Source organism: Ornithorhynchus anatinus, chromosome 19 (genome assembly GCF_004115215.2).
Source record: "Ornithorhynchus anatinus isolate Pmale09 chromosome 19, mOrnAna1.pri.v4, whole genome shotgun sequence".
NCBI lineage: Eukaryota > Metazoa > Chordata > Mammalia > Monotremata > Ornithorhynchidae > Ornithorhynchus > Ornithorhynchus anatinus.
In genome coordinates this window covers 3,371,998-3,391,542 of record NC_041746.1, presented here as the reverse complement: position 1 = coordinate 3,391,542, position 19,545 = coordinate 3,371,998, and the positions used below count along the sequence as shown (strand labels likewise).

At 45.1% G+C, this 19,545-nt stretch overlaps 1 protein-coding gene across 1 annotated transcript in view; it reads right to left on the bottom strand.

Annotated features, from left to right (window-relative positions):
• The window catches only part of SDCCAG8 (SHH signaling and ciliogenesis regulator SDCCAG8), a 135,929-nt gene that overhangs the window by 115,014 nt on the left and 1,370 nt on the right, over window positions 1–19,545 (bottom strand). Inside the window, 5 exon segments of the mRNA XM_029047025.2 lie at window positions 3,125–3,250; window positions 3,469–3,582; window positions 7,479–7,561; window positions 7,666–7,702; window positions 7,705–7,817. Of these exon segments, the coding sequence (XP_028902858.1) occupies window positions 3,125–3,250; window positions 3,469–3,582; window positions 7,479–7,561; window positions 7,666–7,702; window positions 7,705–7,817 (473 nt within the window).

Here is a 19,545-nt window from a genome sequence, read left to right as displayed (position 1 = left end):
CTTTTGGTTCCTTACCCAAGTGCATACAGGCAGCATACGCTCACTGACTTTTGAGAAAGCAGTAAGGCCCAGTGGAAAGAGCGTGGTCTAGGAGTCAGAGGTCCTGAGTCCTAAATCTGACTCTGTCACAACAAAATATGAGGAATGCAAACTCTGACAAGGCAGATGGGAAGAGAATGCGGTTCAAATTCAACCTAACGTGAACTGGCAAATCAGAAGGAACAGGACTGTAAAATCTTGGACTGTTATCTGGATTGGTCATAGTAAGAAAGGCTAGAAAAATCAACTGTTTGTTAAACTAATCCCGAGTTGAGAATGTGTCACCGTTTTGGCTACTCTAACAACAGTTGTTCCAATTTTTTTTTTTTTGCTGGAAAGAGCTATGATTCCTTGAGAGAGTCACAGCGTGGAAAAAGTAACTAAGGTAGAGCTAGATTAAAGGGACGACTTTGGAAAAAAATACCACGGTTGGCAGTATTTATGCAGTCGTCTCCCTGGGAATTCTTAAAAGGCATCATGAACTTCTGAAGCCCTATCAACCAACAGCCTTAGTCAAACACAGCTTAATGGCTATTGATCTGTCTAAATTCAAGGCGTATTATTTCCGCAGATTGCTTTTTGCTTTGTGTATATGTCACGGCACCTCAAACCATACCCTGAAACTGCACTCACTCAAATGAACGTGAATTGAAGTGAATGATGAGATTGCTTGCAGCGTGTGGAGATCTTCCAAGAAATGGGGAAAGACGCAAGGCCTCATATGATAAGATAAATACGGTGAGTACTGAAGAGGAAAGCGGTACACTATTTCACAGGCTATACCGCACATCCTCGATGTTTTCAAAACTACTACATTTTAAATGCCATCAATTCAAGAATCAGTTCCCACATAAATAATGGGAGTTTTTCCCAGGTCTTATGAATCTTAGGCCTATTTTATTTCTCAGAGACCAGACACAGATTTACTAGCATTTCCTTCTCCTTTCGCTTGCTCACATCTCCCTCCCCTGTGATTCATCTGTATCTCGGCTCTGCCACTTGTCTGCTGTGTGACCTTGGGCAAGTCACTTCACTTCTCTGTGCCTCAGTTACCTCACCTGTAAAATGGAGATCGAGACTGTGAGCCCCACATGGGATAAGGGACTGTGTCCAACCCGATTTGCTTGTATCCACCCCAGCGCTTACTACAGTGCCTGGCACATAGTAAGCGCTTAATAAATACCATAATTTTTATTATTATTATTATTATCCCATTTCCCGCCTGCTCCTCTCCCTGATTTCACTTCCTCCTTCTCCTCCCTTGCCATTTTCAATTAACTGAGCCATAGAATAGCTATGAAGGCAATGCGTAATTCGGTCACTGTTTATTTTCAAGTCACTGGGTACTGGAAGGGGAAAAAGAAGCTGCCTTTTAAAATGAAAGAGTGGTTACTGAACTGTTAATTGTATCTTTAAGTGACTATTTTTGTTTAGATTTGGCATTAAAAATACTAAATCACTGCATTCTTATTTGTAAACGCAGGGAAATGATCCTGATACAAAGACGTACAGCTGAAGGAAACACAGATCGTTTATTCACTCATTCATGCCGTTCAGAGGTATTTATTGCCCGCTCCAAAGACCTCATGCTGGTTCAAGCGGAGCAGCTGGAAGAACAACCCACTCATTTGACATTACAAGAAAACACATCCACATCTTCTATGTCCGTGGCATGAGATGCAAGGTAAAATAAAAAAAGAAATGAAAAGTCCATCTTCTCCCCTCAGATTTAAAGATTATCATCTATTTTTTTAATGGTATTTGTTAAGTGCCAGGCACTGTACTATGCACTGGGACAGATATAAGCAAATCCGATTAGACACGTCCCACGTAGGGCTCACACAGGACCACTTCCAAGAGGCCCGTGAGGGAGGGAGCTGAGAGCTATTTGCCTTTTTTTTTTTGTTACGGCATTTGTTAAGATCTTACTACCCGCCGCACACTGTACTAAAGCGCTGAGGTCGATACAAGCTGATCAGGTTGGACACGGTCCCTGTCCCGCATGGGGCTCGCCGTGTTAATCCACATTTTCCACGTACGAAGACAGAGGCCCAGTGAAGTGAAGTGGCTCGCCCAACTTCACATAATAGGCAAAGAGTGGAGCCGGAATTAGAACCCAGGTCCTTCTGACTCCCGGGCCCGGGCTCTAGCCGCTAGGCCTTGCTGCTTCTCTAGCAGAGGTTTTGAAACAATGACACTGTGAGGAACAGCCAAAGGTCAAATGGCAACAGGAGAGATTGGGAACGGTCTCTAGGAGTTATGTGTTTCCCAGGGCCAGTGGCAGTCACCTGCGTCCTGTAACTACCGGGCGACGGGATGGAAACCCAAGATCTATGACCACCCAGCCCAAACGGGGACATCTGGTCACAGAGAAGCAGCTTGGCCTAATGGATAGAGCACAGGCCTGGGTGTCAGAAGGACCTGGGTTCTAATGCAGACTCTTCCACATAGCAGCTGTGTGACCTTGGGCAAGATGCTTCACTTCTCTATCTCCAGTTCCCTCATCTGTAAAATGGGGATTAAGATTGTGAACCCTATGTGGAACAGGACTGTATCCAACGCAATTTGCTTGTATCCACCCCCAGTGCTTAGTACAGTGTCTGACACATAGTGAGTGCTTAACAAACACCACAGTTGTTATACTATTACAGGGGCCAGGGCGGAAGCAGTACGGCCAAGAGGATAGAGCCCGGGCTTGGACCTGGGTTCTAATCCCAGCTCCGCCACTTGTCTGCTGTGTGACCTTGGGTAAGTCATTTCATTTCTTTGTGCCTCGGCCCCCTCGCCTGGAAAAAGGGGGATTGGGACTGTGAGCCCCATGTGGGACACGGACTGCGTCCCAGGCAATTAGCTCGTCTCTACCACCCGAGCTTAGTACACAGTGCGTGGTACGAGCTTAGTAAGCGCTTCACAAAACCCATTAAAAAGAAAAAAAAGGACGGGGGCGTTTGACCTCAGAGAAGTGGCAGACAGTGGAAGGAAGGCTCCCCGAAAGCAGGAAAATCCAGAAATACAGACCCTTTCCTAGGCCTGTAGGATGCTGTTCTAATTAGCCCATCAACCCTAACGAGATAATAAAACTTACTGAGGCATCCAGAAGCGTTTGCTCTCTCAGAGTCCGCTCCGCCGTTCGGGATCTTAGCTCCTCCTGGAGTTTCTCGTTTTCAAGCACAACCACTTGTATTCGGTATTTCATTCCGGACAACTCCTCCTTCACGAAGCATCACAAAAACATCCATTGTCAACGACTGCCGCAGGAGACTGCGTGGCACGTAGTAAGTGCCCTAACAAGTACCGTGATTGTTATTTTACTTGTTGAGCTCGAGCAACCCGCTATAGATTTGATTGGTGAGGAGCGCTAGCCTTTTTAATGCCGTTTCGCTATCTTTGGAGTCTGGGGCTCTTAAAACCCGGCCAGGGGAGGCTCACCTTGCAGAACCTGACTTCCTCTTCTAAGTGATGAATGTACTGGGATTGATCGTTGATGATAGGCACGAGGTCCTGTAAGGCAGGCAGGCTGCTCTCCGAGGGTTTGGCCGTTCTCTGAGGGAACAGAAAATGAAGATGGAAGCGTATTCGGACTCAGAGGGCATTCACGGCTCTCACTCACGCTGTCACTAGGATGGGAAGTGGCGGGTAATCGATGGGTCGGTCGAGCGGTGGTATTTCGAGAGCGCTTTACGTGGTGCGGAGCTCTGCACTTGAGAGGCTGGAATACAGTTGGTAGACATGAATTCTACCCTCGAGGAGCTTACGGCCTAGCGAGGAATTTAGTACGCGGTGCTATCAAGTGGTGAGGATCTGTTCCCTGATGCCCTTATGGAGAAAATGCCGCTGATAAATGTTGCGGGACTGTTTCAGACTACTTCAGGCAGTTCTGATCCGGACCCGAACGGCCCGGGAGGGATGCTTGGAACTGAGGCCAGAGACTCAATCCCTGCATTATAGTCTAAAGGGGAGCCAGATGTTAACTTAAATAATTTATAATCTATAATTTAAAGATAAGTACCTAAGTGCCTCGGTCGACGGGGGGGAACAAATATCAGATGCCCAAAGGTCACGGATCCAAGTACAGAGATGATGCAGGAGGGATAGGGAGTCAGGGCTTAATCGGGGAAGGCTTCGTGGAGGAGATGTGACTTGAGTAATCTGTCCCCGTATGCAATATTACCCAGGGAGGCCCTGAAGTTAGAACCCCTAAGAAAATGCACAGAAATTACTTTAAAATCTTCTGTTTTCACCGTACATAAATAACAGATATGTACGTAAGTGCTGTGGGGCTGGGAAGGGGGATGAATAAAGGGAGCAAGTCAAAGAGATGCAGAAGGGAGTGGGAGAAGAGGAAAGGAGGGCTTAGTCAGGGAAGGCCTCTCGGAGGAGATGGGCCCTCAATTAGGCAAAATAGTAAAAAGAAATAACCTAGCGCAGACTCCTGAATCTCGTGTGGGGTCTGATTATCTTGCATCTACCCAAAGCTTAGTAAAGTGTTTGCACTTAAGTAAGTGTTAACAAATACCATAATTACAACAAAGACCACATTTAAAAGAAAAAAAATCAAAACAGTAATGGACTACCTCACCTAGAGGAGGAAATGAAGGCAAGAGTCCAAGTCCATAGCAAGGAGGGGGAAATGATATGAATGGATTTAGCAACCGGATAGGCAGATCCAAGGCAATTATTTTGTAATTTGGCCCTTGTTTCCACACAGGGCCCTTTCTAAGAGGGAAGGAAAAACAGTCCTGACGGATGCAGTAGGGCGAGGACTGAATGAAAAACTGAGAACCCCTCATTTATGCCAGGGAATGCAAGCCCGAGCAGCAAACAATCCGTTGATCTCCTCTAAATCTCATTACCATCTTTGAACTTGCAGATAAGGCGGTCATGGATATTATCATACTCATCTAGGGGAGGGCTGCCAAAGAGGAATGTGAACTGGTTTGTCCTACATTTGGGGATGACTCGCCTCTGGCATTGTGGCTAATCCCGATTTCCCACTTTGAGAAAGCTTGCTTTGGCTCCGTAAGGCTACCCCTGAATCCGGGGCACTTTTTCCAAGGCGAGAGGTTGGTGTAATATCTCTGGCCACAGATCTCTGGAAATCCTCCTGAAAGGAGTTGTAAGATAAAGGCTACATTATCTCATCTACATGCTTCTGCAAACTACGCCTTTAAAACCTTATTTATACCATTTAGGCTCGACTTTTTTTTTAAATCATTTTTTCTACATCTTTAGGGCCCGAATGTTTTTTTACATGAATAGATTGCTAAAATAACATTTATTGGAATTCAAAACTTTAAAATAAACCCAGCCCAATTCTCATTTACTGTTCTCTTTATTGCTCTACATAGAAATGGCATTTCTTTAGTGGCATGTGGTCAATCTGTCAGTGGTATTTACTGAGCACTTACTGTGTGCAGAGCACTGTAACTAAGTGCTTGGGAGACTGCAATACAATAGAGCTCAGACAGTCAGTCAGTTGTATTTATTGAGTGCTTTCTATGTGCAGAACATGTACTAAGTGCTTGGGAGAGTAAGTACAGCAATAAACAGACACATTCCCTGCCCACAATGAGTTTATAGTCTAGAGGAGGAGATCGACATTAATTTAAATAATTTAATAATCTATAATTAGACTGCACATTCTAGACCTGTAAACCATTGTGGGCAGGGAATGTGACCGTTTATTGGCCATATTGTACTCTCCTAATCACTTAGTACAGTGTTCTGCACATTGTCAGCAACTGGTAAATATGAGAATGAATGAATCATTTAAAGATACAAACATAAGTGCTGTGGGGTTGAGAGTGGAGCAAATATCAAATGCCCAATGGTCACAGATCCATGTGCAGAGAGGATGCAGGAGGAGAGGGAGTCGGGGAAAAGACGGCTTAATCGGGAAAGGCCTCTTGGAGGAGATGTGGCCTCAGTAATTTGTCCTCTGCATGCAATAGTTTCATGGAAAGTCAGAACTTCTAGGAAAATGCACATAAATGACTTGAAATTCACTTGTTTTTCATATGCAGGTCACATAACTTCTCTTGATTGGTATCGCCAGCCATCAAGCATTTCCTGACCTATATAAAATCAACATTATGAAGATGTTGAACATTAACAATACAATTTCCCTGCTGGATCCAGCTTCTGGGTCATCATGGGTAGTAGAATGACAGTCATTTCCCACTTGAGAAAAATGTTTCTATACTTGGCAAATTAAACGTAGTAAGATGACATTTCAGCAGAGAAACAGCAATATAATTTGCAAAGCAAAATTATTTACCAAAGAAGCAGTTACCTAGGACAACTGTGATTTCAAATATTCCAGGTAAGAAACTTTTCTTTCCTTTTTGAAAACATCATGAGATGGAATACTCACACCTCATTTATATATCCTCCCAAAATGAACATTTGCTGCCTAACTAAGGTATCAGATTGGGACAGTTTATTTTGCACATAATTCCAACTCTTAATTTTCTTGCCTGCTAAAAAACTCTAACTATGCCCCCTCGTCTATAAATAAATGAGACATGATATCTGAGACGTAAAACTGGCATACATAGAGTGTTTGAGGCTTTTGGGGTTTTTTTTTTACTGTTGTTATTATTTTAACTATATTTGTTAAGTGCTTTCCTCGTGCCAGGCACTTTTCTAAGTGCTGGGATAAAAAAAAGTTAAGCGGGTTAGACAACAACAGTTCATGACCCACATGGAGTTCACAATCTGGACCCTCATTTTCCAGATGAGGGAACGAAGGCCCAGAGCAGGGAAGTGACTTGTCCAAGTCACACAGTAGACAAGAGGTGGAGCTGGAATTAAAACCCAGGTCCTCCTGACTCCCGGGCCCGTGCTTTCTCCACAAGGCACGACAAATAATTCTCATGTTGACTATTTTGATTACTCGAATTAATCAAATACTGAAATACAAATATTTCTGTGGTTGTCATCCCTACTTAAACATAAGCTTCCTCGTGGGCAGGGAATGCATCCGCTTCTGTATTTTATAATTCTCAAGTGCTCTGTATGGTATAATTAAACCTAATGGGGCACTCCACAAATGCTTTTATTAAATATAAAAACATCCCCCAAAGGAAACCTAACTAATCCTCCCTAATGGGTTTCACTCTGGAAACACTCGAAAATGTTTAAAACATTTTACTTTCATTACAGTTTTGTTTTTTTTTTACCTCATGAATTGTTCACCCAATGGAGTCCCAGCACCGCAATGTTCTTATTATGTTTCTTTGATTCGAATTAGGCTGTGAAGGAGAAATTTAGCTTGGTCGGAGATGGGGCCCTCCTTACACAACAGCTCAGACGCTCCAACCGGAAAGCCCAGAGACTGATGAATCGCTTCTGTGCATTTCGAACACCACCGCTCTCGTCTCTGAAATGAAACCGGATATATTTCACGGTGACGTGAGATCTCAGCAAGAAATACCCACCGGAGGGGACATTCTCCTCTTCGGGGGAGAGGCTTCGCTTTCCTCGCTCATCTGTCGCTGCAGCAGCGCCCTGAGTTGATTGACTGTAGAACAAAAACCCAATGTCACTAGCTGTCTCGGTGACGAGGACACGGAGTCTTTACCTCACGGCCCTTAGAAGCCAAAATGGCTCCATCAGAGCCCCTACCTGCCGGGCTGGGTTGCAGAACTTGCCAGGCCCCACCGTCGCCGTCTCCCGGCTCACTGCAGGACTGATCGTGTGGAAATTCATCTCTTCTGCTGAGAGGTGGCTTTCTTGCAAGGCTGATTTCAGCTGGCGGATGCTTCTGTTAGCGCGGTCTGCAAACAACCACCCCCGGTTAGCTTTCAGTCCTGTTCTTTCCTAGTTCTCGTGAGAACAGAAACGTGGAATGGGCCCCGCTGAATGGGCTGATGATTCAAGAGGGAATCAAAACAACTGAATATGTTGGGTTGATTGTTTTTTCATTCTTTCATCCAATCGTATTTATTGAACGTTTACTACGTGCAGAGCACCATACTAAGTGCTTGGGAAAGTACAATACAGCAATAAAGAATGACAATCCCAGCCCACAACGAGCTCACAGACTAGAAGGGGGGAGATAGACATCAATACAAATAAACAGACATCAATCTAAATAAAGCATTTTTCAGAATGCTTTACAGAAATCAGGAGAAGCAGAGTTCTATAGAAGTTCATATAAAGGCAGGCAATCCCCTTGTCCCATCATTCAATAATGATGACCGCGGTTTTTGTTAAGGCTTTACTATGTGCCAAGCACTGGGGCAATAATAATGATAATGATAATAACGATTGTGGTATTTATTAAGCACTTACTCTGTGCCAGGCACTGTACTGAACACTGGGGGAGACACAAGTTAATCAGGATGGACAGAGTCCCCGTCCTACATGAGGCTCACAGCCTAAGTCCAAGGGAGCACAGGAACTGAATCCCCATTTTACAGATGAGGAGACTGAGGCACAGAGCCGTGAAGTGACTTGCCCAAGGTCACAATGCAGGCAAGTGGCAGAACCAGGATTAGGACCCCAGGTCTCCTGATTTCCAGACCAGTGCTCTTTCCATTCATTTCTTCATTCAACTGGGTTTATTGAGTGCTTACCGTGTGCAGTGCTTGGAAAGTACAGTTCAGCAATAAAGAGAGGCAATCCCTGCCCAGACCAGATTTACCAGAAGAGGGGAGAGAGACATCAAAACAAGTAAACACAGGGTACACGCTGCTTCTCAATGCTCCTACAATGCCAGAGATCTACAGAACACTTTCAGAGTAAAACCGCTGTCTTCCTAAAAAGAAATAATGCTATTAGAAGCCTGGGTTTCGGCAGTAGAAACGAAACACCGCGAAGTCAATCAGCCAGTCAGTCGATCGTATTTACTGAGTGCTGTGTGCAGAGCACTATAAAACAATAAATAGACACACTCCCTGCCCACAGCGAATTTACGGTCTAGAGGGTTCTCAACATCTTGCTTGAGTACAATATCTGTTTTCTTGTAGAATCCCAGTAGAATCATGTAGGTGACCATGAGACCTCATTGTGTATTTCCCTGAAAATTAGGAAGGATATTGACCTACAGAGTACTTGAAGAATCTTCCATAAAAGCTGCTGAGGGTGAGTGTTTCTACCATATCAACCCTCTGTGGGGTTGTTGGGAATAATTCCAATATTTTTCAGAAACCTTTCAGAGAATGGATGTAAGTAATAAGCGGAATTAAATTGCAGGAACATTTATCTTCATTCCCCTTTTCATTTTTTTGGTGCTACGCCTGGGCCTTAGGTTGAACTTGATCCCGGATTCTGTTCACAGTCAACACCCTCTAGCCTGACTAAACCCTCACTATAATTATGTAGCTGGGACTCCAAGGAATGTTATCACCGAGACTGCAAAGTTTAATGGCAGGTCCAACAATTAACTTTATAATTTAGCTTCAAAATAATTGAGGGGTACAATGAGAACCGCCCACGATATCTGGTTTATCTGTTTATCTAAACCTGGAAATATGCCTACTTTGTACCTACTTCCGGTGTAAATATACAGCTTTGGATAGCTATGAAAATTAACACTCAAAGGAGTCTTCCACAGGCTACCCGGAGCCCTCCTCGCTCAGTCAAGCTCCAAGAGCCGAGACTGTAAGCTCGTTGAAGGTAGGGAACGCTTCTCCTAATTTTCTCGCACTGTGCTCTCTGAAGCGCTTAAAATTGAGTTCTCTGCACATAGTAACTGCTCAGTTAAACTGCTCAACATGGGCAGGGAATGAGTCCGTTTGTTGTTTATATTGCACTCTCCCAAACGCTTAGTACAGTGCTCTGCACACACTAAGTGGCTCAATAAATATGAATGATGAATGAATGAATAACCATGAATTGAGTGGTTTGGGACTTGAGCCCAATAGAATGTAAGCTCCTTGCAGGCAAAGAATGTGTCTTGTGCATTTCTGAACTCTCTAATCCCTTGGAAATAGTAATAATAAGAAGAATAAGTTTTGTTAAGTGCTCTCTAGATGCCGAGCACCGGAGTAAACACAAGTTACTCAGGTCAGACACAGTCCCAGATCCCCAGGGGCTCACGGCTTATGGAAACGGGAGACTGTGAATTTAATCCTCATTTAACAAATAAAGAAACCGAGGCACAGAAAAGGTAAACGACTTGTCCCAGGTTATGCAGCAGGGAAGGGGACCAGACAGGATTAGACTCAGGCTCTCTGACTCCCCGGCCCGTGCCCTATCCACTAGGCCACGTTGCTTCTATTTTGTTCAAACCAGGAACTTTAAGACTCCTAAAATGACCATCGATCAATCCATCGATGGTAGTTATTGAGCCCGGACTGCGTGCAGAAAACCGTGCTAAACGGCCCTGAATGAACACGTAACTGAGCAAGACACGCTGCAGTATAAAAGCCACATCTATTCTGCAACAAGCACACCACTGAGTCATCGGCTGAGGTATCGTTGTTTATTAGCACCATCTGATGGGCCTCCATTTGCATTCAAACTTGAAAGCACTTGCTGAAGAGGTGGGTTTTTTAAAAAATAATTCTTCTTTCTGTGTTTCCCCCACGAATTCCTACTGCTTTGAATAGATCGCCTAGGGTTGGGTAAACACACACATATGCCTTGGTAAACATATCTTTGGAAGATATGCATTTTACATCACATGTACGAAGGCGATATCGTCACGAGATTTCTTCTAAGGTTACTAAAAGCCCTCATTTAAAGCTGAAATAAATTCAGATGGTGCTTTAGCGCACTAAAGTGTCCTATTTAGTGTCACTTCCTACCATAACTCATTTTCTGACTCAATCAAACTAAACGGAACAGAAAGTCTTCTCTAAAAGGATCGACAAAAAAAACATGTGACTCAACCTTCACGAGAGTCCTACAAACCATCGTTCTTGACCTCAACCTAAACACATTTCCGCATCAGGGCCATCCTTTGCTATCAAAGGATCCGAAACAAACTCAAGTCCTTTTCAGAAGTTAGCTTCCTAAGAGAGCTTGCTGGCTGTAAGTAGAGTACGACGGTAAGTAGAAGTTATTCATCACTGACCAGTTACCATCACTGAGAACGGAGTGGCTTAGGGGACAGAGTCCGGGCCTGGGAGTCAGAAGGATCTGGGTTCTAATCCCGGCTCTATGTGACCTTGGGCAAATCACTTTACTTCTCTGCACCTCGGTTGCCTCGCCTGAAAAATGGGGATAAAGCCTGTGAGCCTCATATGGGACATAGGCTGTGTTGAAACTGATTAGCTTGTATTTATCTCGGCGCTCAGTACGGTGCCCGGTACAGAGGAAGCACCTAACAGATACTCTAGAAAATAACAGTAATGATGATGATAATATTAATAACAACAATTAGGTCAATCTCCAAAACTATACACACACTTGGATAGCCAATGGCAGTGTTTGTGGATTCTGGACATCCATATTCATTCATTCAATTGTATTTATTGAGCGCTTACTGTGTGCCTAGCACTGTACTAAGGGCTTGGGAGAGTGCAATACAACAATAAACAAACACGTTCCCTGCCCACAACAAGCTTACAGTTTAGAGCAGGGGGAGACAGACGTTAATATAAAAAAAATTCCATTACAGATATGGACATATGCAGCAGTCGTTATGTGTGAACCCTAAGAAGCAGCATGGCTCAGTGGAAAAAGAACGGGCTTTGGAGTCATAGGTCATGGGTTCGAATCCCGGCTCTGCCACTTGGCAGCTGTGTGACTGTGGGCAAGTCACTTAACTTCTCTGTGCCTCAGTTACCTCATCTGTAAAATGGGGATGAAGACTGTGAGCCCCACGTGGGACAACCTGATTCCCCTGTGTCTACCCCAGCGCTTAGAACAGTGCTCTGCACATAGTAAGCGCTTAACAAATACCAACATTATTATTATTAATGGGCATTTAATGTCACACAACATCACAATTGCCATTTTGAGGACGTCCGCTAAACCCGCCCAGACCTGAGCATCTCTCCTAATAACAAAAATAATATTAATACTTGAGGTATTTGTTAAGCTCTTACCATGTGCCAGGCACTGCGCTGGGGTGGATACAAGCAAACCGAGTTGGACACAGTCCCTGTCCCACATGGGGCTCACAATCTTTACCCCCATTTAACAGATTAGGTAACGAGGCCCAGAGAAGTGAAGTGACTTGCCGAAGATCACACAGCAGACCAGTGGCGGAGCCGGGAACAGAACCCAGATTCTTCTGATTCACCGGCCCGGGGTCTAACCGCTAGGCCTCGCTGCTTCTCCTGGGTAACCCCGCCTCCCATCCCTAGCCAGATCTCTGTGAACATGGGCCTGGAAGTCAGCAGCCGGAGCCAAAGCAGAGGGAGGTTGGGGGCTGAAAATGAAAATACTGGACTTGGAGGTGAATGGACCGGCTAAAAACCACCCTAAAATCCTAGTGTGCACATAGAGGAGCAGAGAGAGAGACAGAGAGAGAAACTAAAAGTGAGAGAAAGAGAGAACGAGAGAGAAAGAGAGGGCAAAAGAAAGAGACGAGGGGAGGGAGAGAAAGAGGGAGAGAGAGAGGAAGAGGGAAAGAGGGTGAGGGAGATGCTAGCGAAGAAGCCGGGGGAGAGAGAGACCTTCACTTGCAGTGTGTCTGCCAAGGGCGAGTGGCTTTTTATTGAGCTGTTTTTGTCCGACGTAGCTCAGACCGTAAGCTCTAGATGGGAAGCTAGTGTGGGCAGGGAATGTGTCTGTTTATCGTTGTATGATACTCTCCCAAGAGCTTAGTACCGTGTTATGCTCACAGTAAGTGTTCAATAAATAGGATCGAATGAAACAAGAGAGATCCATGTGCAGATTCTGTCTTTTCAACATTTAATCGATGATATTATGTGCTAAAACACACTGTTGCCCTCAGCGAGGAATACAGACAGGGAAGCTGCCGACTAAAAGGATACGGCCTTATCCGTAATCTATTACAGATATATTAATGGCTTTCTCCCCTTCTAGACCGTACGCCTGTTGTGGGCGGGGAACGTGACTACCAACGCGTTGGGTTGTACTCTCCCGAACACTTAGAACAGCGCTCTGGCCACAAGAAGGGCGGGAGATGCTAGCGAGGAAGCGGGGGGAGAGAGAGACCTTCACTTGCAGTGTGTCTGCCAAGGGCGAGTGGCTTTTTATTGAGCTGTTTTTGTCCGACGTAGCTCAGACAGTAAGTTCTAGATGGGAAGCTAGTGAGGGCAGGGAATGTGTCTGTTTATCGTTGTATGATACTCTCCCAAGAGCTTAGTACCGTGTTATGCACACAGTAAGTGTTCAATAAATAGGATCGAATGAAACAAGAGAGATCCATGTGCAGATTCTGTCTTTTCAACATTTAATCGATGATATTATGTGCTAAAACACATTGTTGCCCTCAGCGGGGACGACAGACAGGGAAGCTGCCGACTAAAAGGATAAGGCCTTATCCGTAATCTGTTACAGATATATTAATGGCTTTCTCCCCTTCTAGACCGTAAGCCTGTTGTGGGCGGGGAACGTGACTACCAACGCGTTGGGTTGTACTCTCCCGAACACTTAGGACAGCGCTCTGGCCCCAAGATCAATGAATACAACTGATCAATCGTATGTAGATGCTGCAAATACTGGCTGTGATGACTTCCACGACAGTGTGTTTATTTATCGGTCAATCAACCTGATGAACGCTTACTATGTGCAGAGCACTATATGGAGTGCTTGGGAGGATACAGTACAATAGACTAAGTAATAATGATAATAATGTTGGTATTTGTTAAGCGCTTACTACGTGCTGTTCTAAGCGCTGGGGTAGATACAGGGGAATGAGGTTGTGCAGATGTGACTCTGTCCAGAAGGAGCTTATAGACAATCTATATGCACACATAAAAATATGGACGTTTGTCAAGAATATTCGGCCAAACAGCTTTGGAAGAAAAAAACAGAATCGCTTCCAGCCCTCATTCACCCTATCGCCTCTCAGAAGCTTTTCTTCTTCCTGCTAAAATGATCAGTCACTGAAGCAGAGTTGATGTACTTCCAATAATAGTGTTTTCCAAAGGGATTTGTTGGGGGAAAAGGAAGGGCAACTGGGTTTCCTCGTAAGCAATTTAGCACACCGAGCTTTCGGTCTCTCCATCTTTATGAATGAACAAAGCACTTATTCTCATCGTGGCTATCTGAATGGCAGCAGACAGACAGGCTCGTATTCTTATTAATGTGGAGGCTTAGGATCCCGGGCGAAGGAAAGTGTTTTATTTATTAATGTCTGGCCCGATTGAGTCAGCAAAAAAGGACGCCAAAGTAAGGATCTGGGGGATCCTGTGAATGTTTTATGGGGGGAAAAACAGGAAATCCTAAGCAGTTTGGACCCTGGAATATGTCTAAGTATAATTTTCCTTTCCGTAAGTGGCGAGGAGCATTCAAGTGTGGTAAGTTTTGCTTGCTATTTTTTCTAGCATTCGCGATTCCCACCACTGAACCATTTAGCAGCCCAATCAATTACGGAGAGAAGACTTGTCTGAGGTTTGAGATTTCCTGCAACACGGAGGTTGGAAAAGCAGTAGAGAGCCAGTCCAAAGGGGAAACTCTACCAGTTCTTACTTCCTGCCCGTGGGGTGGGAATTGAATGAAGATTAAAGAATAACTGAGTCCTTTACCTTATAATCATGAAGTTGTTTGAAATTATAAAGGACCCGTAGAATACATTTGCGGAAGGTAAGGGACAGTTTCGAAGGAACAAAATGAAGGCAATTAACGGTTGAATCAGGTGTTCGCATTAAAACGTCGACGGGAAGAATTGGACGGCTTTAAGCAATTTCCTCAAGAAAACCCTCCATAGCTTTGGCAGGGAAAAAAATAAATCATAGGGTGGAATTGGAGCGGCTGGCTTTGATCCCAGGACTGTCCAGATTTGGGGCTGATTCCGTCACCTGTCCAGTACCGATAACGGCACCAGGCACTTAGTAATAATAATGATATTTATTAAGCTCTTACTATGTGCCAGGCACCGTTCTAAGCGCTGGGCTAGATGCGAGATCGTTGGGTTGTGCACAGTCCCTGTCCCAGGCAGGGGCTCACAGTCTTAATCCCATTGTACGGATGAGAAAACCGAGGCCCAGAGAAGTTAATAGCTTGCCGAGTCAGACAGCGGACAAGTGGCGGAGCGGAGATTAAAACTCAGGTCCTCTGACTCCTGGGTCTGGGCTCTATTCACTAGGCCATCTGTATTTTTATTTTGGGCACATTAGACAGTAGGCCTGGATTAGCCCCTTCGAGGTTTCCCCTGCCCTTTGGTTCTGCGTCTGTGTCATGTTAGGGGATGCAGCACGGCCTAGCAGCTACAGCCGGGGCCTGGGAGTCAGATGACCTGGTTCTAATCCTGGATCCTCCACGTCTGCTGCGTCACCTTCGGCAAGTCACTCACTTCTCTGGGCCTCAGTTACCTCTAAAATGGAGATTAAGAATGTGAGCCCGTGAGGGACAGGGACTGTGTCCAACCTGATTAAGGTGTATCCACCCTGGTACTTAGAGCAGCGGTTGGCACATAGTAAGTGCTTAACAAGTATTACTATATTATTTTTAGATAAGAGGGGATTCAAGGAGGGTTGCAAACTTTTGAGGTTTGGGGGGTTATGGCTTCGCTCTGACTGTGCTATCCCAAGCACTTTCTACGGGGCTTTCGGCACACGGCATTCACTCAAGGGGCGAGGGAGAGTAAGTCTCGTGGCCTAATGGAAAGCGTGAGGGCCTGGAAGTCAGAGGAGGTGGGTTCAAATCCCGTCCTGGCCACTTGCCTGCTCTGTGACCTTGGAGAGGTCACTTCTCGGACCTCAGCTTCCTCATCTGTAAAATGGGGATTCAATACGTGGCCGCCCTTCTCTTTAGGCTGTGAGCTCCCTGGGGAATTATCTTTTTCCTAGTAAAGTGCTACAATCACTATTCTTACCATTATTATACCTTTTGGGGTATTTGTTAAGCACTTACTATGTGCGAGGCACTGTACTAAGCACTGGGGAGTCAGAGGATATGGGTTCTACTCCTGGCTCTGCCACCTGTCTGCTGTGTGACCTTGGGCAAGTTACTTAACTTTTCTGGGCCTCAGTTACATCTTCTGTAAAATGGGGATTAAAAGTGTGAGCCCCAACTGAGACAACCTGATTACCCCGTATCTACCCCAGCACTTAGAACGGCGCTTGGCACATAGTGAGCACTTAGCAAATACCATGATTATTATTATTGTTATTACAAGATCATCAGGTTGGACACAGTCCAAGTCCCACATGGGGCTCACGGTCTTCATCCCCCTTTTGCAGATGAGGTAACTGAGGTGCGGAGAAGTGACTTGCCCAAAATCACACAGCAGGCAAGTGGCAGATCCAGGATTAGAACCCAGATCCTTCTGACTCACAGGCCCAGGCTCCACCCCCTAGGACGTACTGCTTTTTATTATAAGCACGTGAAACGGTGAACAGTGCCCTTTATTCCTGATAAGTTTCAACAACTACTATTGTTCGAAAGTTTTCTGCTCTCCATTAAGGTATTGGCTAGATTTCCGGATTGTCATCTAACACTTTACAGGAAAATAATAATGATGGTATTTGTTAAGCTGTTCTAAGCGCTGGGGGAGGTACGAGGTAATCAGGTTGTCCCACGTGGGGCTCACGTTCACATTTCCTAAAATCCGGGACCCTGTTGATCCTCCGGGGCTGACTGCGGTTGATGCAGAATTCTCGCTCCTGGAAGAAATTAATTTTGAAGCGTGTCGCTAGTTCTCAGTGATTACCGGGGAGGCAGCCTGGTGTAGTGGAGAGGGCACAGGCCTGGGGCTCAGAAGATCATGGGTTCTAATCCCGGCTCGTGCTGCTAATTTGTCTTACTGTGGTGGGCAAGTCGCCGAACTTCTCTGGTCCCGCGGTACTGTGGCGGGCCACGATGAGTTGCCTTTTTAGGGACTGTTTTGTGATTCTCACCAGGACAACATGGAAGAGACTGAGTGAAAGGCACGATGGGCTTTAATTGAGGACAGGTTGATTGCTGGTCTGCGGGAGTGGAGCAAGGGAGGCCGGTAACGGGCCTGGGCCAATCAGTGACTACACGTAGAGCCACGGCTGCGACCTCCTAAAGCATATAAAGGGTGGGCGTGGTGAGGCATCGTAGAGATTGAAGGGGGAAGTAAGGAATTTTGCAGGAGAGTAGTACTTGAAGACAGTGGCACTTGGAAGCGGAGAAGAAGCCTTGCAAGAATAGGTTCTTTGACCAGTAGGTTGGTATTGGGATTCTTGGTGGAATGGTATAATAGTCACTTCTTTGCATGCTGGTGAAACTAAATTAAAACAACTTTTGCGCAGTAACTTTGGTGATCGGTGGTATATGTTTGGCTCTACTATGGCACGGAGGCTCCCCTGGTCCAGGTAGGTCCTCGTTGGTATGAGCTGTGGGCTCGTGCCAGTTCCCTCATCTGGGAAAGTGAAGATTTTCTGCTGTGAGCCCCATTATGGGACAAGGACTGTGCCCAACTTGATCTGTTTTATCCACCTCAGTGTCTAGTACAGTGCCTGGCATATACTAGGTGCTTAAACACCACAATCCTTTTCTTTATCCCTCATTTACTGGGCACTGATTGCAGTGTGATCTAGAGGGGCTTCCTAATTTGATAACCCACGATGAACCTCACCTAGGTGTGGAAGAGTTCAAATAGCAGGATGAACTATAAAATGGAAATTCCCCAAACAGAAGGGGCCAAACAGTAGCAGAAGCAGTAATATTTATTGAGTGCTCCACCGGGATACAATGCAGTATACTGTTTGCCATACATAAAACCACCAGGATCACTTCTCCTGCCCTCAAAGGCGAGGCTTATGCTTTCACAAGACCAGACATAAATCACTTACAAAGGGGTTAATGAAAATAAACTGCTGGTACAATTGATAGGTAAACAAGCTCCACAAAGAGTTTTACAATCTCACAAAAGCACAGACAGTTATTTACAAAGTTAATCCAAAATAAAGGAATACAGGTACAATGAATAGATAAGCAAAAGCTGAAGTTCTCTATAAATAAATAAAAGGAGAGAGCCGATGGATTTATAGACCTGTGATACTGAGAATTAACATGGGGAAGGTAATTAGGGAAGAGCTGGCCTTTTGGATAGACTATTATAATTTGTTTCCTCCTTTCCCAGGTGGGTCTAACACTTACAAGGGCACTTTAACTTCTTTGTTTCAAGCTGATTGAATACTTCCTACCTCCAGCACCACGTGGAAAATGGACACTTCAGTGAAACGAACGTGGGGTAATGGAAATGAAGAGGATTCAGAGTCAGCAGAGCTGGGTTCTAATCCTACCTCTCTACCCTTGCCAGCACTGAGACCTTGGGCAAGTCACCTACTTCCTTGTGGCTGTTTCCCCATCGGGAAAAGGGAGATTAAATACCTGTTTACTCTTCCCTTTCAACTGTAAATCCCAGGGGCGGCAGCTGCTGTCTGAACTGATTATCTTGGATCTACCCACGTTTTAGTGCGGGGCTCTGCACAAAGTAAGCATTTGCCAAATATCCCAATTATTATTATTATTCACTTAGTAGAAAGCGACTTTCCCGAATTTATCTCATGCCCCATTGGCTGGGGGCCTTTGGGATCACTCCATTGTGTTTATTGAGCACTAAGCGCTTGGAAGAGTAGAAAAACAATGAGTTGGTAGCCACGGTATGAAAGTCGGCTATGAAAGCCAACCACAATTTTCGGTGACTTGAAACATATGCACATCTGAACTCACCTTGGTCATAATTAATTTGGACAATCACCTTTCTACTCCACTTGCTGCTAGCTGGAAGCCAAGGTTTGAATGATAATTATGTATTTAAGTGCTTACTATGTGCCAAGCACTGTACTAAGTGCAGAGGTAGATACAAGGTAATCAGGTTATCCCACGTGGGGCTCACAGTCTCAATCCCCATTTTAACAGATGAGGGAAACCGAGGCACAGGGAAGCGAAGTGGCTTGCCCAAGGTTACACAGCAGACAAGTGGCAGAACTGGGATTAGAACCCATGTCTTCTGAACTCCCAAGCCCGTCTTGTTTCCACTGAGCCACTCTGCTTCTCATAAACCGGTGTAAACTTGTCCTCTAGACTGTAACTCATTGTGGCAGGGAGACGCTTAGCACAGTGCTCTGGCAGGCAGTAAGCGCTCAAACTGATTGATTCATTCAATTGAGTGTTTTACTGTGTGCAGGCACTGTACTAAGCACCTTGGAAAATACAATTCAGCAATAGGGACAATCCCTGCTCACAACTGGCTTATGGTCTTGGGCAAGTCACTTGACTTCTCTGTGCCTCAGTTACCTCATTGTAAAATGGGGATTAAAAGTATGAGCCCTACGTGGGACAACTGATTACTCTGTATCTACCCCAGTGCTTGGCACATAGTAAGTGCTAACAAATACCATTAATTATTATTGATATGATTGAAAAGTGTTTATTTATACAGTGCCCTCTCCCAAGCGCTCAGTACAGTGCTTTGCACACAGTAATATGATGATGGTAATTTGAGGG